This window comes from Felis catus, chromosome A3, assembly GCF_018350175.1.
Source record: "Felis catus isolate Fca126 chromosome A3, F.catus_Fca126_mat1.0, whole genome shotgun sequence".
NCBI lineage: Eukaryota > Metazoa > Chordata > Mammalia > Carnivora > Felidae > Felis > Felis catus.
The window spans coordinates 42,687,969-42,714,595 of record NC_058370.1 but is presented as its reverse complement, the minus strand read 5'-3'; the positions used below and the strand labels follow the sequence as shown (position 1 = coordinate 42,714,595).

At 44.3% G+C, this 26,627-nt stretch overlaps 1 protein-coding gene across 1 annotated transcript in view; it reads right to left on the bottom strand.

Moving 5' to 3' along the window:
- Positions 1-26,627, bottom strand: part of PCSK2 (proprotein convertase subtilisin/kexin type 2) — a 275,158-nt gene that overhangs the window by 41,787 nt on the left and 206,744 nt on the right. The window contains exons 7-8 of the mRNA XM_003983799.6: positions 13,041-13,129; positions 2,075-2,250 (exon numbers count right to left, since the gene is read on the bottom strand). Coding sequence (XP_003983848.2) covers positions 2,075-2,250; positions 13,041-13,129 — 265 coding nt within the window. The remainder of the gene's footprint in view (positions 1-2,074; positions 2,251-13,040; positions 13,130-26,627) is intronic.

Here is a 26,627-nt window from a genome sequence, read left to right as displayed (position 1 = left end):
CCCGGGTGGCCCTGAAATTACTATCTTTAGATACCTGCACCACTATTTCACGTCAGCGTTATTCACACTAGTCAAGAAATGGACACAACCTAAGTGTCCATCAATGCACGAATGCATAAAGAGAATACTGTATATACACATACATATATACCACCCCCCCCACACATACCAGAATATTATTCAGCAATAAAAAGAAGGAAATCCTGCCATTTGTGCCAACTTGGATAGACCTTGAGGGCGTCATGCTACTTAGTTGTCCACTCTAATTTTCTTCAATATTTTTACTTACGCTACTGTTAAATTTTGGGTGTTTCATACCCATACCTATTTTGGTGATATAAATGTGTAAATAATAGGTTCATGTATATTTCACATAGACCATAAATAACAAAGATAAACATAAAACGGATGCATTTTGCAATTAATTTGTAGCAGTGCTAGTTTATATATCCAAATATGGCCATATCCATTTCATCCATTTGAAATTGGTCAAAATCCAAGAAGCAGACTTTCTAAAAATTCCTAAAAGGTACTTGCAAAAGTCCATATACTAAACCTCACACACTTGTCTTTCCCTCAGTGAGGACCTGGTTACTCTTACTGTACCACCATTGTTGTAATCTTAAAAAAAAATGTTTTTTAATGTTTATTTTATTTTTGAGAGATAGAGACAGAGTTTGAGCAGGAAACGAGCAGAGAGAGAGAGGGAAATATGGAATCTGAAGCAGGTTCCAGGCTCTGAGCTGTCAGCACAGAGCCCGATGCGGGGCCCGAACCCACGAACTGTGAGATCATGACCTGTGCTGAAGTCGGATGCTTAACTGATTGAGCCACCCAGGTGCCCCACCATTGTTGTAATCTTGGGAAAATGCGACTCCTGCCCGTGGCTGGTTAGACAGGCAAACTAAAAGCATCAAGAGGGTATCACTATCACTTGATGGTAAGTCCAGTCCTGAAGAAAACACTAAATACAACAAAATGATTAAGTACTCTTGAGTGGTTGGTGTTGTGGCACAAATGGCGATAATTTGGCACGTCACAAGGGCACTAGAAGACTCAACAGTTTGGCAATTCAAATCTGGAGACTTCTATCCGAGGCCCAGGACTCTTAGAGCTGGGACAGGCCACCCAATGTGCCCTGAGTTCTTGACACATAAAATTCACAAGCTTAGTGAAAACAAAAAACAAAAAACAAAAAAACCCTGTGCTTTACTCCACAAAGTTTTGGGGGACAGGTTAAGCGTCCACAATGGCCTGGATCAACACCAACCCTTCCCGGGTCACTTCTCACTACCAAACATTGGTATATTTATCTCATTTACACCTTACAATGATCCCAGGAGAAATGTAGGATTATCACAATTTTACAGGCAAGAAAACAGGCGCAGCGAGCGAGGTCAAGTCATTTGCAGATATACCCAGACGCTGACTGGTGGAAATGGGACCTGAACCCAGAAGACTGATCCCAAGGCCTGGCTCAGGTCTTGTCCGATGTGACCCCTACTCTGAGATGCATGGAGGGTACCAACTTCCCCTCCATCGGTCGCTAAACTGGCTGCCCTCCCTTTGGGGCTCTGCCTTGGTCTCTTTTCCTTGAGTTTGTCCATTCCTGGGCTAATCCCAGGGATGGGCAACCTGGAAATCCTGTGGCTCACAGCCCTGCCATTGGAATATCGTGGATCCACCACCCCGTTTGCACCCAGACTCCACTGCCTGGGGGCTGCTCCCAGCTGTTGTGTGGCAAGGTGGGGGTGCCAACACAGACCCCCAGGGTGGCCATCCTTCCTCCCCGGTCTTCACAGGGGTCAGACTAACATCACCATCTGAAGGCACCCCCGCTACCTTACTCCCCCTCCCCTTTGCCCTTTAAAGGAGTCCCCTCTGATAAATCTGCATGGCTAACCCTGTTTGGGGGTCCATTTCTTGGATGCCCTGAGCTAATGCACAGGGTAACAGCCCCACCTCTGCCCCATTCCCTGCTCCTTGTTTCATTCTCATCACCTCCACTGGACACCCCACCCTCCACCCCTCCCTCCAGAGGACCTGGGCCTGGTGGGCGCAGGAATGATCTTACCTTGTTGACGCCATCGGCCATGGCCTGAAGCGTGAGCTCCCGGGGTCCATCCACTGTCTTCCCGTTGTCTGTCGGGCCCCAGCTGGCACTGTAGATGTCGATCAGCTGAGGCATGTGGCTGATGGAAGAGGCCTCAATGATGTCTGTCATGAATGGCTGGTCTAGCATCCGGATACCTGTGGACCCAATTGGACAGGGAAACACCATGTTTTGGTCCCCCAGTGCACTGGAGATGGGAGAGGGGTGGTGAGGGCTCAGGTCCTGGGTGTGGTTGGAGGGCCTGCCACCGGTGTCCTGGGGGATGCTGCAGAATCTGGAGTCCAACCTCAGGCTGTGTGGGCTACACCTTTAGAGGCTAAAAGAACGACACATACACTGTCCCACTCAATCCTTTTAGGACTCCACCCACACCTTTCCTTATATAACTGAAGAAATTTTTTCCCACTGGAAACTTTACTAGAATTTCTAATGGGGAGAGACCACCTTTGCTGAAGAGATTCCTTGATAAGTCTATTTCCTTTTCTCTCTTTTTTTTTTTTTTTTTTTTTTTGTGCGCGAGAGAGAGCACGTGCATGTGAGCAGGGGGTGGGAAGAGGGAGAAAGAGAGAGAGAGAAAGAGAATCTCAGCGTGGAGCCCCATGTGGGGCTCTATCCCATGGCCCTGGGATCATGACCTGAGCCGAAATGAAGAGTTGGACATTCAATTGAGTGAGTCACTTAGGCGCCTCTTGATAAGTCTATTTCTTTTATTTCTTTTTTTATTTTTTAATTTAATGTTTTATTTATTTTTGAGAGAGAAAGAGAGGGAGAGAGAGAGAGAGTAAACGAGCAGGGGAGGGACAGAGAGAGAGAGGGAGACATAGAATCTGCAAAGCATGCTCCAGGCTCTGAGCTGTCAGCATAGAGCCAGACACAGGGTTTGAACTTGGGAACCACAAGATCATGACCTGAGCCGAAGTCGACGTTCAACCGACTGAGCCACCCAGGTGCCCCGACAAGTCTATTTCTAGGTGGAAGCTCAGCCTCCAGTGACTAGGTATTGACCAGGGGCCAGAGGAGGGGGGCGGGGAAATAAACCCACTGTGTGTGACAGTGGGCTGGGAGGAATTCAATTGATATTAAAATTTTAAGAGAAAATCCTAGAGGTTAAGGGGCAGAGAGAGGAATAGGGACAGTCCAAAGATCGAGGGAGTCAGAAAAAGATGATTCCCAAGTTGCATGGTAGCTAGAAGGGGCTGTGGGGAGGACAGAAATATTGTATGGGTAATTCTGAAATATCCTGGAAATGGGGTGCATGATACAACCCCCTCCTCTTTCTCCCCTTGGTAAAGTTTGTGCTACTCCAATAACCTGTAGGAGCGACTTCTTGCTGGGACATTAAAAAATTTGAGTGTGTGTGGGTAAGCTTGAGCTGCACAAACGGATGCAGAAGGGACATGCCTGCGGGCGTCCACAGTTCACACCACCTTCTGGCTGTCCAGAACAAGCCTCTCCAGGGTGAATGCAGCAGCCGCCACTGGGATGGGCATTTTGCCCTACTACTACCCTCCAGACATTGCTGCTTGGTGCCATGTCATACAGTTCTCTGCCTGACACGCTATTTCTCTTCTGTGCTAAGCAGCCTAGAATGTTAGAGTTGCTGACCTAAGTTGTTCTGTCCACAGGAGTCAGGAAGTAAAGGGGCCGGGCTCTACACTGTCAAAACCTGGATCCTGACACCTCTTACCTATATTTACCATGGCCAAAAGACATGATTGCACAAACATCTCTCTCTAACAAAGCATAACATTTAAATAAGGACAACCCAGGTCCTTGCAGGGCTTGTGATGCTGACATGAAATTGTCTTCTCTCTAAGGGTCTCTCCTCCCTCCTCAGTGTCCCATAGCTACCCTTTGTCCTTGCATACAACTTCCCCCAGTGGTCCTCCTTCTCCTGACTAACGTATGTGTTTAGTAGGCATTTCCCCAGCAGTCTTTCCGGATCCGGCATCCCCCATGAGCATCACACTTTCAGCCTTCCAGTATAATTATTTGCTTGTGAGTCTCATTTGTGGAAGATTACAACCTAAAGCAAGCACTGCTAAGAGAGTCATCCAAAATAGGGGGTGGGGAGGACATGGAGGAGGCAAAGTCTCTGCACGGCTCTTGTTTCCGTTTTTGGAAGCCACTGCCGACTTTTGACTTCGGTCAATGACAATTTGTTGATTGCACCTTCACCACCTCCTGGAAAACATCCTTTTACCTTAGACTGAAATAGACATAATATAGCATTTGTTAGCTGAATAGCCAACCTTAGATAGTCAGTTTAACACTGTTAGTGCCGAAGATAATGCTTCCAAAACAAGTTGGACCTTGTGGTTTTTGCCTGTTTAAGACTGCACTCCCCACTCTCGGTTCTGAGCACGCTTGCATTTCAGTCGACTCTGTCTCCTGGACTGCGACCTCTGAGACCCAAATAAATGCTTTTAGTTGCTTCATAGCTCTTCTGCGTCAACACAGTCATCACTACACAGCAAAATCTTTTGAGTACAGGGCATGTGTCCATTTTGTTCTTTTCTTGTGTTCTAGGTTATCAGCATTATTTTAAGCTTAATAAATATTTGGTGAATAGATGTATAGTGTCGTTACTTGAATTGATTTTTTTTCCCTAACAGAAAGGACAGGTCCAGAAGAACAAATAATAACATGTCGAGATTTCCCATCCTCTACCCATAAATCAGGTCACTATTCTTGCCAACAAATATCCAATTATCAGTTAGCATCCTTTCTCTTGGGAGAAGCTCATATTGAATGAGGAAAATCTTTGGTTTGAACTTTCCAGAAGCTAAGTTTTACGGTTCATTTTATAAGGGATAGGACATCTAAAGCGTCACATTTTGCTTTGGCCCTACCTGTAATTTTATTTATTTAAAAAAATTTGTTCGACAACAGTAAAGCAAACAGTGCAGCTGCTTTTGGCGAGACGCCATGCCCACCTTGTGGGCAGGGAAACCTCGCAGAGAGGCTGGTATTCACTTGCCTGCAAGGAGAAAACTCAAATGGTCTTGAACTTGTGTACAGGGTCGATGGCCGGAACTGAACAGCCTGCTTCAGCTGGAAGGTGAAAGAGATTCAGCCCGGCCAAAGTGGATCTGGACTGTCCCAGATGCCAACCGATGGCAACACTGAATTTCATCCACTGCACCACAGCCAGTGTGGCACATCCAGATCTGCCCTTTACCCTCTCTCTAAGCAGCTCCGGTGTCTCTGCCTCTTCCTCTTCCTGCCCTCCCTGGCTCTCTTCGTGCTGCACAGAACATCAGAGCTGCTGTGCATTAATCTTCTGACTGTTTCAGAGTCCAGGGAGTCAAGGGCCGCCACAGACTGGGAGCAAGGCTCTCATTCATATTCTGGGGCCAGGCGCCCGACATTCCTTTAATCTCGTTAAGCTCAGGAGGAATGAGGCGTGCATTAATTGAATGAGATACAGTGTTCATTTTTGCAAGCGACTGCACCATTAGTAGCCAAGACAGAGGCTCAGGGTGACCTGAGGGTTCTCTCTCTCCTCTGTCCCTGGATGCTGTAGGAGTTAGAGGGGGCACAGAGAGACAGAGACAGAGAAAGAAAGAATAAGGGAAGGCAAGAAAGTAAGGGCGAGAGCCAGAGGGAGAGAGGGAAGCCAAGGGGGCTTGGACTTGGTGTCTTCACATTTGTAAAATGCTCTCTACCAGCTGGTGTGATTCAATGGCATGGAGAAACCCAGTGCACGTCAAGATTTGTACCCCCCCACCCTGCAGTCCTGATCACTGCACTAATGACCGATGGGGACACTGTGACTTCCTTCTCTAAGAGCTGCAAGGCCCGGGGATTTGAGCTAAATCCTTTCTATCTCTGCTCATGTTACAAAAGGGGAACTTGTACCCGACACTGGCAAAGCCGCACCTGCCAGCAAACCTCAGTGTTGCTAATCACCACCTTTTGTGCTCATGAATATTAATCTGCAGGCCCAGGAGGGAATTCATGCTGATCTAGGTCTAAAGGATCTGAAAACATGTTCATCATGTGCTAATATGTGATTTTCATTGGTTTCTTTTAAAACTCGGATAAAGTACCTGTAAACTCAGTGAAATGTTAAGAATTCTACTGGCCAAATATGGGAAAGCAATTCATTGCTGCAGAGGAATTTCAGGGTATTTTGTTAACGGTCAACAGTGCGTTTTTCAAACTCTTTTTCAGAACCTTTGAACAAAGGAGATCCCTTTTACAAAACTCAATGCATAAATCTGAATGCTCTGGCTTAGCAAGAATGGCAGGTGAGGCCAATCTCACCTGGACTGGTCCTACCCTGGGGTGGCTCTGAGGACCTCCGTGGAAGCCCAGGTGTGGTGCTGTAAGGCCCACCCACTAATCAGCTACTGTGCCCTCATCTTATTCGCTGCCACCTTACTTTGTTTTATTCATAGCGGCCACCATTGTCTGATATTATCTTGTTCATGTGCTCATTCTTCTTCAGTCACGGCTTGTAAACTACGTGGAGACAGGTGTCTTGTTGGCTGGCTCACAGCTCTGTCCCACCACCCACAGCAGAACTGGGGACAGGGTAGGCACCCAACAGTCACTGTGGAGCCCTGGAATGGATTGTCAGCAAGAGACAGCATCTCCTAAGGCGCGGTACAGTTTTTGAGCTTTAATAATCTCAGAAGTGTAAATCTGACAAATTCGCAAGGAACGCCATTTGAAGGGTTCATTGTTTATACTTGCGCATTTTATTTTGCTTTTGCAAAGTTTGAATACTATATTTTTAATTTTAATTCTTTGTCTTAATCCCTTTGATCGAAGATGTTAAACACTTAAAAATCAAAAGTAAGAAAAGAATTAGGTTATTTTCTTAAAGAGTTACTTAAATAATGGCATTTTCAAAGTCAAAAAATGGAAATTAATTTTTTTTCTTCAAAATTCATAAAAGTAAGCAAGTGGATAAGGAAATGTAAATAATTAAATCTTCAAATACACATAGTTTTGAAGTTATTAAAGCTTCAAGGTGAGCACTTCTGGAACATGTCATATGTATGGGTTTACATGTTACAGAGTGTTAACTCTTTAGGAACCAGACTAATTGGAATTTTTCCTCCCTCCCTGCAATGTGTCATCTCGAAGAGGTGGTAACAACTGTGTCCGTGAAAAAGGGCAACAGAAATCAAAGAGAGAGCTAGTTTTAAGGAGGAAGTTTCTCAAAGTCACACCTTTCCAAAGGCAGAGTGGACTGTGTTGGAAGGGAGTGAGTTTCCTGTTGCTGGAGGTGTGTAGTTCCAGGCTGGATCCAGACTATCGGAAAAGTAGGAAAAGAGAAGTTGTTCAAGCATTTTAGTGTCGGGGGTCAATGGTAGAATTTCTGGCTTAGGGCATTCTAGGTACAAAATTATCCTATAGCTTACAAGCTGTGTGGCCCCAGTTTGGTTCTCTGTAAAAGAGGGATACGAATATATATATATATATAATTATAATATATTAATATAATAATAAATAGTATAATAATTATTATATATTTATTATATATAAATATATTTATATTTATATATATTTATACAATTATTATATATTATATATAATATAGTTATTATATATAATATTATATATATACAAAACTCTTTTTAAAAAATTTTTTTTCAACGTTTATTTATTTTTGGGACAGAGAGAGACAGAGCATGAACGGGGGAGGGGCAGAGAGAGAGGGAGACACAGAATCAGAAACAGGCTCCAGGCTCTGAGCCATCAGCCCAGAGCCCGACGCGGGGCTCGAACTCACAGACCGCGAGATCGTGACCTGGCTGAAGTCGGACGCTTCACCGACTGCGCCACCCAGGCGGCCCAATATATGCAAAACTCTTTACTCAACTCTTTACACAATCTTATCATGCATCATTATATATGTATATATATGTATGTATATATACATACGTACATATGTATATATACATATACGTACACATATGTATGTATATATACATATATGTACATATGTATATGTACATATATGTGTACGTATATGTATATATGTATGTATATATACATATATAATGATGCATGGTAAGATTGTGTAAAGAGTTGAGTAAAGAGTTGTGCATCGCACTGACACATTGGAAGAGTAAATAATGTGTTATTTACTACTACTGCTGCTATTATTATTGCTATTATTATTATATTGTTGCTACCCTTATGCAAGTATCTGTGGGTTTGTGGACTAAAGGATCTTTGGGGCCCAAGATTTTGAGATTCTAGTGAATAGGTGGAAATGATGAGCCCCTGGAAATTTACACACTCTATTTGTAACACCTGAATGGTGTTATATTATGGTCGATGGACGGTCGTGATACTCGTCAGCCTGGAGCGGCTTAGGGCATAGGTATAAAGGGGTCCCCTGTCCCTTTTTCAATGGTGGGCCCTGGGGCAGCTCCTACTGGTGATGCCAGCACTTAGAACATTATCATGGTGCCCTTGGAAGGGAGGGAAGAGGGGAGAGGATATAAGAAGGCTCAAGTCTCCTTGGAACTAATTTGATTGGGATAAAATAGCAAAGGTGAGATGCTACTGGTGGAAGACAAGATACTTTTGCTTCCTGGTAGAAATTCTATCGGCTTTGGGTCCTTAGATCCTAATGCCCTTAATCTTACAACTCCATTCGTCCATCCATTCTTCTGTCCAGTGATTAATCTCTACTGCTTATCATGGGTTTATTCACTGACCCTTCCTTCTCTTTATTCCTTTTTTGCTTCCCGTCACTCAGCAAATAGGCTCTGAGCATCTGCTGGGTGCCAGACCTTGTTCTAGGTGCTGAGGTGACAGAAAACAGACAAGGCCCCTGTCCTCAAGCAGGCCGTTTTCTGCCTGGGGAGAAAGATATTGATCAAATAACCATGTACAAGAATGTGGGCAATAACTGGACAGTGGTTAGTGCCAGGAAGAAAAAACTGCATGCTTTATCAAGTGTAGACGAGAAGGGTGGTCTGGAGGTGATGCTGAAGGTAACAATGGGGAGCCTGAGAAGTGCAGGATAAAGAGGGGGCCGGGTAAAGCCTATAGGGGAGGTATTCTGGGACGAGGGAAGAGCAGATACAAAGGCCCAGCAGTACAAGGAGTGTGGCTACACTTCCTAATTTACACTTGCTAGGCGGTTTTATCTAAATTATATTTACCCAGGGACTAACCATATATGCACGGGAACTTGAAACATGATGAAGATGGCACCGCAAATCAAAGGGACAGGATGGATCACTGAATGGATGATATTGGCGTCATGTTGGGAGAAAAATATAACTGGATCCCAAGCCAGCATGACATGTACATGTGGAATCCAGACGGACTAATGATCTCACGTGAAAGTTTGGGAGAAGATGTTTGCACTGACTGTAACCGACCAGGAGCTAAGATCTAGGACATACCCAAAACACATGCAAATCAACAAGAAAAAGACAGGAACCCCAGTGGAAAAGTGAGCAAAGTTTATGAAGAAAAGAGAAACCCAACAGGCTAATAGGCAGATAAAGAGATGCTATATGATTTTTTCCTTTTTTCCCTTCAGAGGACCCATTTTATCATCTTATCTCCACTTTCCTATTTCTGGACTAAGATTCTACATCCCCTTAACTGAAACCTTTTTTTTTTTTTTTTTTTTTTTTTTTTTTTTTTTTTTTTTTTGAGGACAGGATGAAGAGAGACACAGAACTCAGGAAGGGCGTGGAACAAGACCTCGGGCGGCTCTCTAACCTGTGATGGGACACCTCCAGACTGCCAGGGACTAGCAATGATCCCAGATTACCACCAGGTGGCACTCTAGACATCCCTAGCTCAGAAACCCGCAAGAAAGCTTCTCTGGAAAGGTATGGTTCATTTAGAGTAATCAAAACTAGCCAACTTCTGGAATTGCCATCCAGAAATGTTTCCCATAAATTTGTAAGGTCTAGGAGGATGAAATTCCACTTTTATTGTGATTCTTGAGTAACAGTCCAGGGCTTCCTCATGAAGAATTCCTCGTGCTGCTCCAGTAAAGCCCAGAGGACACTGGGTGTCCTAATGGGCACAGGATGATGGGGACCAGACTTCTGAGCCCCTTAAGCAGTTAGCACCAGCAGAAGTTGTTACAGAGGAGCACCACTGGGATTAAGGGAGTGGAAAAGGAGGCTCCTCTGCTTAAAATCTTTGTGTGGCTAGGCATGCCTCCCACTAGTTCTGGCCTATTTCTGGAACATTGGAGCATTGCTGTGAGACCTGAGATGTCTGGGGTTTCACAAAGCACAGGTCAGGTCGTGTCTTTGAGGGATCAGGCTGCATTCACTCACCTTTGGGATTGGGACTCAGTTAGCAGGTGAGGCAGAGTTTATGGGTTGCACCTGCCTGAATCCACTACCCTGTCCAGGTGTCTTTGCCTGGGGGGAGGCATTCTTTGCCTCAGGACTATGCTCCACCCATGTGAACTGGCAGGCTGGACAGGGTGCTGAGGGCCCAGGAGGCACTCCCCTCGCCCCCCCCCCCCCACCAGTGAGGGGTGGGAGTTGGTAAACAGCCTCTTCACCTGGGGGGGGGGTGCAATTCTATAGTCCCTCAGAGCCCTGCTTGTCCTCAGCTCATCTACACACCCTTTGTTGGCTTCCCTCCCTTAGCCGTCTCTCTTCCTCTTTCTCTCACTCTGGCTTCCTGGGATCACCCTCCCAAAGAAACTCCTTGCTCCTGTAAGCAATTCATAAAGGGAGCCCTCACTAAAATGGAATCAGGAGTCCAGAAGGGGGAGCCATATCACTCAATATCAATTACAGGAAGAATCGTCAATTACAGATCCCAGCAGAATTGTCAGCAGGAAAAAATCAATACTTTCCAGCCCCAACTGGAAAAGATGTACATTGCATCTCCTATGAGAAACTGACTATCCGCACAACTCAGCCAAAGAGAAACCACCCTCACCCCAAACTCCTGCTTTTCTCCAATGGACTTCCATTCAAAACAACCCCTCCCAACTTTCTTCTTCTCCCTAAAACGACATTCTTCCGCTTTGTGGGAATTGCCTGTGGTTTTGCTATGGCTTGCACGTCCTGAATTGCCATTCTCTGTTGTCATAAATGTAAACCTGTTTTGCTGGTAAGATAACTGGCTCTTTTATTTCTTAGGTTAACACACTCAAATCTTTGTCTCACGCTTCCCTTTCAGGGAATTCCAATGAAAAGAACAGGAAAATGAGGTACATTTGGTGAGCTGCTCAGATGTTTTCAGAGTGCAAATACTAGGAGAGAAAAGGATAGAAGGCAGACGGAGAAAGGGACCCCAGTGAACCCTCCTAACGCTTGAGCTGCCCTTAACTCAATTTTGCAGGGAGTAGTTCTAAGAATCCCTGTTCAATAAAGCTCAGTTACTTCAGGCTCCAAAAGTATTTTGAAACTGTACTTTGGGATCCAAATTATTTTGAAAACCGTAATTGTGAATGGGAAATCCAGGTCTGAAGTTTTCAGTTGCCTCCAGTTCTGTCCTGTGGATGGGGAACCCACCTCGCCTCAGATACCACCCAAGGTATGAGCCTGGCTTATAAAATATTAACTGAGTGTTATTCTTTCCCCTGAGCTCATAATGGCTCCTGACATTTTAATGCCAGCATTTTGAATGCATACAAACTAAAGAGAGCAGAAACCCAAGGGGCAAAGCTTCCCCTATTTTGCATTTCAGAACCCTCTAGATGGATTCTTTTGTGAAATTCAGCACCCAGCAAGCCTCTTAGCAAACAGTGTTGAAAGAGGTTGGTGGTGGGTTTGCATAGGTTGTTCTTGCTTTATTTAGGTCCCTGGAAGTGCAAGCGTCAGCACAAAGTATGTTTATGGTTCTCTTAAATTGCTAGGAAAAAAAATACCAAGACAGTTGTAAAAAAAAGAAAAACAAGGTTGAGTGACTCAGCCTGAACAAATTAAGAACCCATTTGATGCAAAACTTGGAATGTGCCAGGAGTCACTCCATTCTCCGGCATCTTGTTGACAGCTTATGAACCCCTCCTTCTCACTCCCTCTCTTTTTTGAGAGGAAGATGTTGGTTTCTAAGTTTCTAGTGATCTGCCACGTCATTTCTAAAGCTGCCTTTAGGATGAAATTGTCAAATGTCCTTCCTGTGGAACATGATACAAAGGTTTAGGTAGAATATATTTCCTTAAAGATGAGATGCACTGTGTAAAAAACCGTTTTTTAAAGAGCTTTGAGTATGTTTACAATAATTTGTATGCATCTCTTTATATTCTACAGTCTTTGAGTCTTGTTGATAATGACACAAAAGAATACAGCAGTGCAATTCCATTTATATTAAAGTTTAAAAACTGGCAATAACCAGTTTTTGTTGTTAGTAATCGGGATCATGGTTACTCATTTTCTTTCTTTCTTTCTTTCTTTCTTTCTTTCTTTCTTTCTTTCTTCTTATTTTGACAGAGAGAAAGAGTGTGAGTAGGGGAGGAGCAGAGAGAGAGGGAGGGAGAGAGAATCCCAAGCAGGTTCCGCACTTTCGGCACAGAGCCTGATGCAAGACTCGAACCCACGAACTGTGAGATCATGACCTGAGCCGAAACCAAGAGTCAGATGCTTAACTGACTGAGCCACCCAGGCGCCCCAAGATCAGGGTTATTCTTGTGTATATGGGTAGTAACTGGGAGGGGACATGACAAGGCCTTTGGGGTGCCTGTGATGTTTTGTTTCTTGATGGTTTCCTTGGATGTGGTGGGTTGTGAAAACTCACTGAGCTCATGAGCCGTGCCCTTTTCTGTATTTATGTTACACTCGAAAAAAAAATCTGAGTTTATTGATACTGCCAGATCGATTAAAAAGATTGTCTTTTTCACTCTTGCTAAAGCTATTGGACCCGGCCCTGCTGCTCCAGTGGGAGTTTTTGCCAGGTCCGGGCCAGGCTGGAGACAGCAGTGTGATGCCTTCTGGCTCAAGGCACCTGCTGTTTGGCAGGGACAGCTTACCTGCAACCTTGGAGTTGTATGCCACTCCGACCCCACAGATATTGTTGTTGGCCGCGGCAGAAACCTCCCCTGCGCATCGGGTCCCATGGCTGTGGAGAAAAATAGAGGGAAGTTAGACACGGCATCAGAAGACTCTGGGGGAGGTTCCTTAAATTCTATCAACTGGAAGCAATTTGCTGTCGATGGTCTGGTTAGCCGGAGCTGGCAAATTTTCCTTCTGTGTATCGCCTTTCTTCCCCCTCTCCCCTCCCACCTATTTTCCTGACCTTGACCTGCTTCTACAAGAAGGAGGCTTCTCAGAGCATTTTCCACCTTGAAATCTGATCTTTACTTTCAAATCTGAAGTGTCTTCCTGCAGAAAATACACTTAGAGGCTTCCAGGAAAAACCAAGCATGAGAGGACACGCGTGTGCTGGTCAGATCACAACACTTCAGCACTTCCTAGTGGTTGGAGCACTAGGATTGTGGACTAGTGGTTATTTTCAAGGCTGGTTCTCTACACAGGCATGCAAGGCTGCCTGTCAGGTATAGGATAATGGTCACTTACCTCTTCTGGAAGATAGCCTCCTTGGAGGGTGTATGGAATGCTATAGATTCCCACCTTCCTCCAGGAATAAGAAAGCATGTGTTGGCAACATTTTGCATGCGATTTCAAAGGGACTCACAGAACTTTTGAGGCTGACCAGATTAAGGACCCCCGCCAGGCATTAGATAACCTTTCCAAGATTTTCCCAGCCTTACGAGTCTGAGCAAGGCCTTCCCATGGCTTATGTTCTAGAACGTTATAGGGAGCAGACACCATTAATTTTTGTCCTTCTTGTTTTGCTCTCTCCTGCCTTCTACTAAAGGGTTCTAAACAGTTCTATCTGTCCCATGTGCATTTCCCCTCCCGTTGGATTGAGCTGGCCTGGGGACTTGCTTTGACCCACAGAGCACAGTGGAGATGTGATGTATCACTTTGTAAGAGGGCTGACAGCTTGGTGCCGGGGGTCAACGAGGGGAGCCTGGGCTAGCCTACAAGTGGACGAGACCACGTGGGGGGGGGGGGAGAGAGAGAGAGAGAGACCCAGCAATTTCTGCCATTCCAACACCTCAGATGAGGCTCCTGGCACGTGAGGGATGATGCCCTCCTCCTCCAGACCTCGCTAGATCACCCCAGTGGGCAGCACGTGGAGGGAGACTGGCTGTTCCTGCCCAGCTTACGGGTCTGTGAGCAAATAAGTGTTCGTTCTTTTTTAGGCCACCAAGTTTTGGGGTAGTTTGTTAAGCCACAACGGACAACTGAAACCAGCAAAAACTCTGAGCCTATCAGAGTGTTGTGTTCTAGCCCTAAACAGCATTCAAGATGTGGGAGGTTCCAAAGGTACAAGTCCTCTGAAACTACTGGTCCCCAGTCCCCAAAAGTCCATTCTAATGGCCCATGAAGCAGCTAAAGGAATAACTGGGCCACATTATCCGCTCTGCTGGAAGAGTGTCAGCACCGCCTGCTGAAGGGACAGGGTGGTGAGCGTTGGCTTTTCCAAATACGATAAGGAAACATGGGTGAAGGGGTTTATTGGCTGCATGGCCCTAGGAGTTTAGATTTCTAAACTGTTGACTAGTGTGCTGTTTGTATCATCCTCTTGGGGCAAGCAAAGCTATTGTTTCAGCCCTTAAAGAACCACACCCGAGGACTGGGTGTGGAGAGGGGGATATATATATAATTATATACTCATCATATATTGTATGAGAAAAAGTGGGCGCCCCTGGGTGGCTCAGTCGGCTGAGCGTCCGACTTCAGCTCAGGTCATGATCTCGCAGTTCATGAGTTCAAGTCCCACATCTGGCTCACTGCGGTCAGTGTAGATAGAAGTCTGTTTTGGATCCTCTGTTTCCCTCTCTCTGCTCCTCCCCTGCTCATTCTCTCTCTCTCTCTCAAAAATGAATAAACAGTAAAAAAATAAAATAAATTAAAAAAGAAAGTAAATCCTACCTCCATAAAGGCTACATCTTTCATGGGCTCCAAATGTCCTTTGGAACAAGAATGAAATCTGTATATTGTGTTCAGGTAAACTGTGTAGTTACAAGGGCAGAGGATGGCCCTCATGGTAAAAAAAATCTATGAAACAAAGTGCTGAACACATCGCTGTCTACTTGTCTTTAAGTTTTCTGTGGATCACATTTGAAATTTTTGAGAAGGTGCTCAGTCTACCACGGATGAGATTTTCATAGCCACCTATTCCAAATGCTGAAGGACCTTATTCCAAATGCTGACGGACCTTATTCCAAATGCTGGAGGACCTTATTCCAAATGCTGAAGGAATTGCTAAATAAAGTTCTGAAAAGCAGCACAGAAACACACACATATGTGTGTATATGTGTGTATATATATATATATATATATATGTGTATGTTTGTATATGTACATATAATGAAATATGTACATTCTTTTAAAAATGTTTTTAATGTTTATTTATTTTTGAGAGAGAGAGCGTGATGGGGGTGGTACAGAGAGAGGGAGACACAAAATTCGAAGCAGGCTTTAGGCTCTGAGCTGTCAGAACAGAGCCTGATGCGGGGCTTGAACTCACAAACTGTGAGATCATGACCTGAGCCGACGTTGGATGCCCAACCGATGGAGCGACCCAGGTGCCCCTGACATATGTACAATCTTTATGTTGATTCATAGATCTACTTTAAAAGTACATAATTGGAAGAGAGCCAAAGCATAAGAGACTCTTAAAAACTGAGAACAAACTGAGGGTTGATGGGGGGTGGGAAGGAGGGGAGGGTGGGGGATGGGTATTGAGGAGGGCACCTTTTGGGATGAGCACTGGGTGTTGTATGGAAACCAATTTGACAATAAACTTCATATATTGAAAAAAAAAGAAAAAAAAGAAAAGTACATAATTAAGTATATAATGATATATTTATATATAATATATACTCATACATTCTATATAATCCATATATTTAAATACATGCTTATATAAAGTACCTACCAGATATAAAGTACATATATATATATCCTTTACATATATGCACATGTATTTTTTAAAATGGAATTTAATGGATACTGATTAAATTAAATTATTTTTTTATTTTCTTAATGTTTATTTTCGAGGGAGATTGGGAGACAGAGCACAAGCGAGGGAGGGACAGAGAGAGAGGGAGACACAGAATCTGAAGCAGGCTCCAGGCTCCAAGCTGTCAGCGCAGAGCCCAACACAGGGCTCAAACCCTCGAACTGTGAGATCATGACCTGAGCCGCAATCGGCCGCTTAACCGACTGAGCCACCCAGGCTCCCCTGAACATATAAATATTGAAATAAAAGCTTAAAAATCAATGCCATGTCTAATTTGGCTAAGCACTAATTTCCTTATTATTTAATAATTAGCCCTGTCAAGATCTCCTCTCCGAGAGCTGACGTGTGCAATGAGGCCTTGCCTGGGATAGTCAGTTGTGCCAGCATCCTCGGAGAACACGGATGGCCTCATCGTGAGGGAAGCCCTGTTGCAGGTGACGAAGGAGGCAGGGAAACGAACACCCGTCGGCCACTCACTAGGCCGTTATCTACTACCAGATGCCGTGCTCAGTGCCTTGCTCGCCTCGCCCCCTTCAGGCCTCCCGGGAGGGCTATGAGAAACCACGGCCCTGTTTCAGAGACATCAGAGCTGAGTCTCAGAGGTGCTGGCCCGAAGGCGCACAGCTAGAAGATGGCTGGGGCGGGGCTGAGACCAACACTCGGTTACTGAACTGCCCCGCTGCGCTCCTATCTTTGCCCTAGACTGCTCCCCAAAGGCTAGTGGATGAATGTGTGTGAACTGGCTGGAGCGAACTAAAGGCACTCAGTGCTTCCATAGCCTTAATTTTGGCCTTTAAGCGGGGAGACAAGTGTTGTGGGCTCTCCAAAGGAACATATGGGAAGAAACGTTTCATTGCTAAATTAGGCAACACTAATTATAAACAACTAGTGGTGGTTCCCTATAATTGTTCATGGCACCATGTCTTTCCACACCCCTGGGGCTTCCCAGGCTCTGTTCCCACTGCCTCCAATGCCTTCCCCTGTCTCCTGCCTTCCTGATTGTCTCAGACAAGCGTGCCTGCTCCCCCTAAAGTCAGGAAAATCTTTTTCCAAATCCATTTTCGTTTGGCCTCTTTGCTTTCTTAAGAAAGTTCAGTAGCTCCCTCTCACTTCTAGAATAAAACATATGTCTGTCAGATGTGGAGCTATAGGGGGTGAGGAACACATATCAGCCGCTCAGTCGGCCTCCTTCTAACTGAGGCCAACGGGAGGGAGGCAGGTGGTAGGAGTCACAGATGTGTTGCCAAAATGGCCCCAACCCACCACTCTTCCGAGTCCGTGCCCTTGACAATGTGCCTTTCTTGCTCCTTCCATGAAGAGGTGAAGCCTGTTTCCCGCCTCCCTTGAATCTGGCTGGACTTGTGACCTGCTGTGGCCAAAACAAGGTGGTAGAAATGGGGAGCTTACCCCTCAGCTTGAGACCCTGCCTAGGCGTGTGTGGACAAGCCTGGGGAAGCCTATTAAGTGATGAAACCCATGCAGCCATGACCCCAGGTCCCCCAGCTGACAGCCACCCATCCTCCAGACATGAGAGAGAGGGCATCCTATCAACTGGCTCCCAGCCACCCTGCAGGCTGACCGTGGATGCATGGGTGAGCCCAGCCACAAACCCGAGCCTGGTCCAGGTCAACAGAACTGCCTAGCTGACTCTACTAACTTTTGGGACGATTTGTTATGTGACATTTGGCGATCGATAACTCATACATAAACAGACAAACAAGGCTACAGGGACAACCCATGCTTAACTTATGGGGGATTGGGGTTCAAAGCTGGACTCTCATGATGACTGGGGCTTCCCCAAAGAACTGCAGCGGCTGTAGAGGTATCCAAGTGAACACCTGAGGTGCGGCCCTGACCCTGGGGATCTCCAAAGAGACAGCCCAGGCACACCCCTCCTTTCCACATCGCTGGCCTTTCACTAAAGGGATTTGGTCATCCCTCTCGCCCTCCCTAGCCAAAAGCATGTCCTTCTGTATGCACTCCGTTCAAGGCACGGTGTAGGTATACTGAGTAAAACGAATATAACAACTCTCATTTATTGATACCTACTGAGGGTTGAGCACTGTGCTGAGAGGGGTGCCTCAGTACCTCTGTTATTGTCCCCATTTACAAAAAGAGGAATCCGAGGCATAGGGATAATAAGTCACTTTTCACGTAGGAGGCAGTAGCAGAATTCACACTCAGGTGAATGTTCCCAAACCCCTGCTCTTACCCAGAACCCTGACTATCATCTATTCCTGACTAACAGAAAAGTGCGGACAGAAAGTGTGATGGTTAATCTTATGTGTCAACGTGGCTGGACCAAGGGGTGCTCAGATATGCGGTCAAACATTATTCTGGATGTTTCTGTGTGGGTGTTTTAGATAACATTAACAGTTTTTTAAAGTTTATTTATTTTGAGGGGGGGAGAGAGAGAGAGAGAGAGAGAGAAAGTGTGTGTGGGAGGGGCAGAGTGAGAGAGAGAAAAGGAGAAAGAGAGAATCCCAAGCAGGTTCTGCACTGTCAGCACAGAGCCCAACATGGGGTGCAAACTCACAAACCGTGAGATTATGACCTGAGCTGAAATCAAGAGTCAGACACTTAACCGACTGAGCCACCCAGGTGCCTCTGGATAAGATTAACATTTAAATTGGTGGACTTTGAGTAAAGCAGATTGTGCCCCACCTTAATGCGGGTGGGCCTCATCCAATCAGTTGAAGGCCTAAATAGAACAAGAAGAGTGACCTTCCTGAGCAAGAGAGAATTCTCCGGCAGACAGCCTTTGGACTTCATCTGCAACATTGCCTCTTTCTGGGTCTGCAGGAGGCTGCCTTTGGACTTGAACTGGAACATCAGCTCTCCTGGGTCTCCAGCTTGCCAGCCCGTGCTGCAGATTTGGGGTTTGCCAGTCTCCATTGTTGCATGTGCCAATTTTCTATAATAAATCTCTCTCTCTCTCTACATATCCTTTTGGTTCTGTTTCTCTGGAGGACCCCGACCAATACAAAAAGTAACTGAGTTTTCACTGGTTCTTTAGCTCACTCATCTGTTGGTACCACTGGCCAGGTTTTCTGGTACAACATTATCTGTTACTTTGCAACGTGATTTTTGTTGCTGGCAGAAAATGCTAACTGATCACCAAGCTCATTTTCTTTTCTTTCTGGGATCCAGCTAAGCTCCATTTCCAGGTCTCCCTTGCACTGGCATGCAGCCATATGACTGAATTATGCTAACGTGATGGAGGCACACGGATGCATGCTGCGTCGGGGCATAAATACCACCCGCGAGTGTCTATCTGTGCTCTTTCCCCTCCTTTAGTTTGACGTGGACAAGCATGGTAACTTTGGAAATGTGTGTCACAGATGAAAGAAGCCCACATCCCTGAATCGCTGCTTGGAGGGGAGCTGCTCCTCCAGAATACAGGCAGGAACTGGTAGGTGAATTATAAATAACTTTTATTGTGTTAAGCCACTAAGATTTGGGGATGTACTTCTTATAGCTGCTGGAATAACCTGAACTTGTAAACTTAAAAAAAAATTATTTTTGACTGTTTATTTATTTTTGAGATGGAGAGACAGAGCGTGAGTGGGAGAGGGGCAGAGAGAGAGGGAGACACAGAATCTGAAGCAGGCTCTGGGCTCTGAGCTGTCACCATAGAGCCCGATGCGGGGCTCGAACCCATGAACCGTGAGATCATGACCTGAGCCGAAGTTGGACACTTAACTGACTGAGCCACCTGGGCGCCCCTGAACTAGTAAACTTTGATTTTAATCTTATTGAATAGTTCTACCATATTTATATTAGTAGTTGCTGCTTGATCTCTTATCTGGAAGGAGACATTCAAATAGTAAGTAAATGAAAGAAACGAATTTGAAAGATACCGTAAGGACCAAACGGATGACAACAAGGGGGACAGCAAGGATGTTGGATGACAAGCATCAGAATAAGGCCATCCTCGAAGAGCAGAAAAAAGTCTATCTTGTCTGATCTCTTATTCTCTACCCTCCTCTGAGGTTTGTGTGGTGTGCGGGAGGGCCTTTGGGCATTGGCTGATTTAATGGACCCTCTGAGGCTGGTGAGCAGAAGTGATTCTGTTAATGGCATGAGACCTGGATGACATTTTGGTGTTTCTATTTTGGCTCAGTTTATGTTTACTATTATTATTAAAAAATTTTTAATGTTTTATTTATTCTTGAGAGAGAGAGAGAGAGAGAGAGAGACCAAGCACTAGTGGGGGAGGGGCAGAGTGAGAGAGGGGCACAGAATTGGAAGCAGGCTCCAGGTTCTGAGCTGTCAGCACAGAGCCCAACGTGGGGCTCAAACTCACGAGCCATGAGGTCATGACCTGAGCCGAAGTTGGATGCTTTACCAACTGAGCCATCCAGGTGCCCCTATTATTATTATTTTTATTTTAATGTTTATTTATTTGTGAGAGAGAGCATGGGTGGGGGAGTAGCAGAGAGAGAAGGGGATGGAGAATCCAAAGCAGGCTAGGTGCTGATAGCAAAGAGCCTGATGCTGGGCTTGAACTCACAAACTGTGAGATCGTGACCTAAGCCAAAGTCAGATGCTTAACTGACTGAGCCACCCAGGTACCCTGTTATTATTATTATTATTATTATTATTTAAAAAATACAAACAGGGGACATGGGTGGCTCAGTCAGTAAGCATCTGACTCTTGATGTCTGCTCAGGTCATGATCTCACAGTTTGTGGGATCGAGCCCCACATCGGGCTCTGTGCTGACAGTATGGAACCTGCTTGGGATTCTCTCTCTCCCTCTCTTTCTGCCTCTGCCCCCTCTCTCTCTTTCTATCAAAATAAATAAACTTTAAAAAATACAAATTCAATGAATAACATAATTGCATATGAATCTCATATGGCTACCACCCAACTCTATCAAAGCCAAATGTTTCCCATACTTCAGATTTCTTTGTGTGAGTATGCTATAGCTTATTAGATCAGCCATCTACTGATAGACATTTGGTTATTTTTATTCTTTAGCCTTGTGCATGTGTGTACAATTAACATTATGCCATATTTGATTACGCTTTTTTTTGCAAATCAGCCTAAAGAAAAATACAGATTCACCCCCCCAAATTGCTTAATATATCTGTAAAAAAATGATAGTATCCTAGATAACCACAATGCCATGATCACACATAATGTAACTAACAAAATGGTAGTGGTTTTTCAGAGAGAGCAGGAAGACAAAGCCCTTGCTGCGATGGTAGAATGAAAACTAAGGCAGTGGCAGTGTGCAGAGAAAATAGGAAATTGATTCAAGAGACATTTTGGGAACAGGGGTGTCATTCAGCAAGATTTGGGGATATAATGAGCACTTCTAATGTTGTTCTCTTAAGATACCTTCAGTTTTCCCATGAGGGTAAATTACATCTCGTTCAACCATGTACCTACTTTCATTCCATTATAGACCATATAGTTTTTAATTTTAAAGCATATGAATTGAGGAAAACGAACCCTTGAAGGAACACAAGGGCAGGTAGATAAAGAACACATACCCCATTTGCCACGGAGACTCTGGTCACAGCACAAAATTAAACGGCAGAGCGAATATGTAGTACGGTTACAGTCTCTGGTCTAATCCCCGTCTTCCTGAGCAAAGCAAAGTGTGGAGTTCTGTGCATGGCTAATTAAGGCACCCTGGATATTCTCGGTGCATTCCATGTATTTTTATATAGGGATAACTACTTTTAAAAAAAATTTTTTTTAAATATTTATTTGTTTTTGAGACAGAGAGAGAGAGCATGAACAGGGGAGGGTCAGAGAAAGAGGGAGACACAGAATCTGAAACAGGCTCCAGGCTCTGAGCTGTCAGCACAGAGCCCGACGCGGGGCTTGACCCCACGGACCGCGAGATCATGACCTGAGCTGAAGTCGGACGCTTAACCAACTGAGCCACCCAGGCGCCCCGGGATAACTATTTTTTCAAGAAATAAACATTTACAGATTCACTCGAAGACCTCCCTGGGCCAGTACCTCTCTTTGCTTCCTCGAAAGTGGCCACTGTACTCAGGCGATCCTTGGAATCCCTGTGCGTGTTTCTATACAATTACTTTATAATCAGATGTACATAAGCATATATGCCACTACTTGCTTGTTTTCCAACTCAGTATACGTGTTTCCTTGTATACAATCTTCTTAAAATTTGCTTTTTGCACTTGAATTTCGGAGGTTCATTCATAGACTCTGGTGCGTTCATTTTTAGTGCTGTGTGTAGTCCATTTGTAGATAGGCTGCAGTTTACTTGTTCGTCCTCCTAGGGATAGGCATTTGGATTGTTTGCAATTTGCTTGCTCTTACAAATAATTTGAAAGGAAACATTCTTGTGCGTTATTACCCAGTGCACGTTTGTGACAGTTCCTCTAGGATATGTATGTAAAGGTGAAAACAGGTTCTTTGAATATATATGACCTCCTGCAGAGTGGGAGAGTGCCAGCATTTAGCATCATCAAACTTGACCTTTTTTGCTTATCCAAAGGTTGTGAAATGGTATTTCATTGTTTCACTTTGCAATTTTCTCATTACTAGGAATGTTGAGCATCTTTTCATATACAAGTTAGCTCAGGTATTCTGTTAATCATCTGCATATAACCTTGGTCCATTTTTTCTATGGAGTTATTTTTTTCATTGACTTGTAGCTGTTCTTGTTTAAAATATATATATATGTTTATTTATTTACTTTGAGAGAAAGAGAGAGCAGAGGAGGGGCAGAGAGAGAGGGAGAAAGAGAATCCCAAGCAGGCTCCACGCTGTCAGCACAGAGCCCGACATGGGGCTCGATCCCACGAACTGGGAGATCATGGCCTGAGCCAAAACCAAAAGTCAGACACTTAACCAGCTGAGCTGCCCAGGTGCCCCTGATTCGTAGCTGTTCTTTATTGGATACTAACCCTTTTGTTTCGTAGAACTTGTTGCACATAAGCTCCTGGTCTGTGGCTTGTCTTTTAACTTTGTTTATTGTGATTTTGAACCAAAATGTTTAATTTTAACTTAGCTTTCTCAATATTTTCCTTTTCCTTGTGGCCTAGTGTCTTGTTTAAGGAAGCCACTCCTATTCCAGGGTCATAAGGACATTTTCTTACAGTTTACTTCTAAAAGATTTATATACATTTAGGTCTTCATTTCCCTGGAATTTGTTTACGCTCTGTGCGTGATACCTATTTTCCCATATGAACAACTAGCACCATTTATCGAATATCACTACATCATCCTTTTTCTATTGTGTTTATTGCCATCTTGGCCATATTAAGACTCTTTTATGTGGTGGTCTGCCTCTGGGTTTTCTATCCTGTTTCTTTGACCTTTTTTTCACTCCGTGTGCTAACGCCGTTCTCTCACGCTTATTATGGTTTTGTATGTTTGATACGTGGCAGGTAGAATTTCCCCACCTTGCTGTCGTGGTTCATCTTCCCCTTTTATTTCTTCTTCATTTTCATTCTCCTCCTCCTCCTCTTTCTTTGTCTTCTTATTGTATTCATGGCCCTTTGCTGTACCATATCAATTTTAGGATCGGATTTTCTAGTTTCACAGAAAAATACTATTGAGACTTCAGTTGAAATTGCATTGAATTAACTTCATATCTTTATATGGTTCCATCCTCCCATCTGTGAACTTAGTAGGCAACGCCATTCATTCAGGACTTCTTCTATGTCTTTTCTAAATTTTATAATTTTCTCCTTAATGTTCTCATGTATCTTTCCTTAGATTTACAATGATTTCATTGGCTATGAGATGTGGCATGGTGTCAGATAAAAGAGAGGATAGGCAGAATTCTTATTTCATCCAGCATTAAAGAGAATGCCATCAAAGTTTCAGCATTAAGAATAATGTTTGTAGGGGCGCCTGGGTGGCTCAGGAGGTTATGCCTCTGACTTTGGCTCAGGTCATGATCTCACGGTTTGTGAGTTCAAGCCCCACATTGGGCTGTCTGCTGTCAGCACAGAGCCTGGAGCCTGCTTCGGATCCTCTGTCTCCCTCTCTCTCTGCCCCTCCCCACCTCACACACACGTTCTCTCTCTCTCAAAAATAAATAGCACTGTATGTCAACTCTACTCCCCCAGCCGTCCAGAAGAAGCACGTTTGCTGTAGACTTTTTTAATAAACAGTGTTTATCTTCAATTCAATAATTATCTCTTCAACTGCACCCAGGCTAGATGTTATCACATTCGTTGAGACTTCATTCCAAGTGCAATTGGTTCCTTTCTTATATTCATGTTTATTTTTGCTTGTGTTTCCCCATCATTTATTTTTCTTTTTTAAATGGATGTTATCCATGCATTTATCCCTCGAAGCAAACAAAACATAACTTGCTTTATTGTCTTTTTCAAGTCTTTCCATGAAACTAATTTCACCTGGTATAAAGTCATGTCCTGATTTTAAAAAAAAAATTTTTTTTTTCAACGTTTGTTTATTTTTGGGACAGAGAGAGACAGAGCATGAACGGGAGAGGGGCAGAGAGAGAGGGAGACACAGAATCGGAAACAGGCTCCAGGCTCTGAGCCATCAGCCCAGAGCCTGACGCGGGGCTCGAACTCACGGACCGCGAGATCGTGACCTGGCTGAAGTCGGACGCTTAACCAACTGCGCCACCCAGGCGCCCCAAATGTCCTGATTTTTAAATTGTGTTTGATGTGTTTTTTTCCAGATATGTTAGTTTGTAGGCTTAGTTTGAGTTGCAGGGTATTTTTTCCTTTTCTTCCTCTCTCTTCCTTTGGGCTCTTTCCTCGTTATTGTTCCCTTGGTTGCTTTAATGGGCTCCTTAGCTCTATATCCCACAGCCAAGTCTTATAATGATGTTTTAGGGCTCTGGATTCACAGAGATACTGGAGATATGGGGAATTCATTCAGCAAGCCAGTGAGAAACTTGGCCAGGTTCATGGACATGAGGCTGTCTTTGCCTTCCAGACTCCAGTCTCCCTAGGTCTATACAAATTCTTACATAAGCAGAGCTCTATATGGCTAGCTACGGTCTGTTCAGCCATATCTTTGGAAAAAGAAGCTTTCACGTCACATGAAATGCAGAGATCAGCCATGTTTGCTGGTTCATATCCAAAGGTCTCTACAGGTAAGACTTTGGAGTAAGCCCAAAGGTTTGGATAGGTAAGCATGTAGAGCTGCTTCTGGGGAAAACCTTGGGTCTGCTTGCAATCATCTAGTACTTTCTGGAGAAGTGAAGAGGCATTCCATCTTCCTGATGCTAGATGCTAGGCTCTTCAATTTTCCCCACAGATCAATCTTGTTTCATGCATTTAAGCTATCTCTGGATATAACTCTTCTTTTAATCAGCACTGCAGAAACAGAGACATCAGACTCTCTCCAGAAAGTTTAACCTTCAGCTACTGTTGTCTCGTGTCAAAGGCTCAGATGAGAGAATGAAGGGCTAAGAAAGATGGGTGAAGTGTTGGGTCATCCATTAACTCCTTTGAAAGAAACTCCCCTCATTTTCTATCTAGTTGGGGAATCTTTGACTTAGCTCCTATAGACATCCCTTCACTGAATTTCACAATTAATATTTGCTGCCATTTAGGAAATGCCTACCACGTGTCATGCTCTGAACCAAGTATGCGTCTCTAGTCCCTTATACAAACTTCCGTGGTGGAGTTTCAGGCCCAGTTTACAGATAGGGGGAACTGATTCAGGGATCACTTAATCTATGCCAAGCAATTAACATGACACTACATTTGTCCATCATAATCTGCTGTGTTTTTCTCCCATAAGGAAAGAATTATTGCCACCTGAGTGCCATAAAATCTACCTATATGGCATGCATAACATTTGTTTCCAAAGTAGAAATAACAATACCAACATACAGATTTCTTCTATGATCTATACAATTCTCTCCATAACCCCCAAATCTGTGTTATGTCTATTTCTTTTAGCTGAGGGGAAAAATTTAAATAATGAAGACTTGCCTAATCCAGGTAAGGGACCAGAAATGCTTTAAAACAACTTTGTGGGGGTGCCTGGGTGGCTCAGTCGATTAAGCATTGGACTCTTGATTTTGGCTCAGGTCACGATCTCATAGTTTGTGAGATTGAGCCCCATATGGGGCTGTGAGCTGTCAAACATGGAGCCTGCTTGGGATTCTCTCCCTGTCTCTCTGCCCCTTCCCAGCTTGTGTGCAGGTGCGCCCACGCTCTCTCTCAAAAATAAATAAACTTTAAAAAACAACTCTATGGTATTTCTCCAATGGCTCAGTATAGCTCACAAAGTTAAACTGTGTTGGATCTCACTGTGCTCTGATTTGGATAGAGAGACAGTTGATTACAAGCAGCCACGTTTGAACTAATATGGGCTTATGAGGTTTTCTCAAAGCTCACATGAGAGAAAAAGTTAGATTAGGTCTTTGAAAGCAGTTTAAATTTTATTATCCAGGAGGTGATTTCAGAATCAGTTCATAAAGACAGACGGGAAAGATGTTCATGCATTTCTAAACCGTTAAATGTCACCAGGGTAAAATATTGGTTTCCATCAACGGGCAAATAACCAACCAGAGATGGCCGTTTTTCCCACATGTTCAT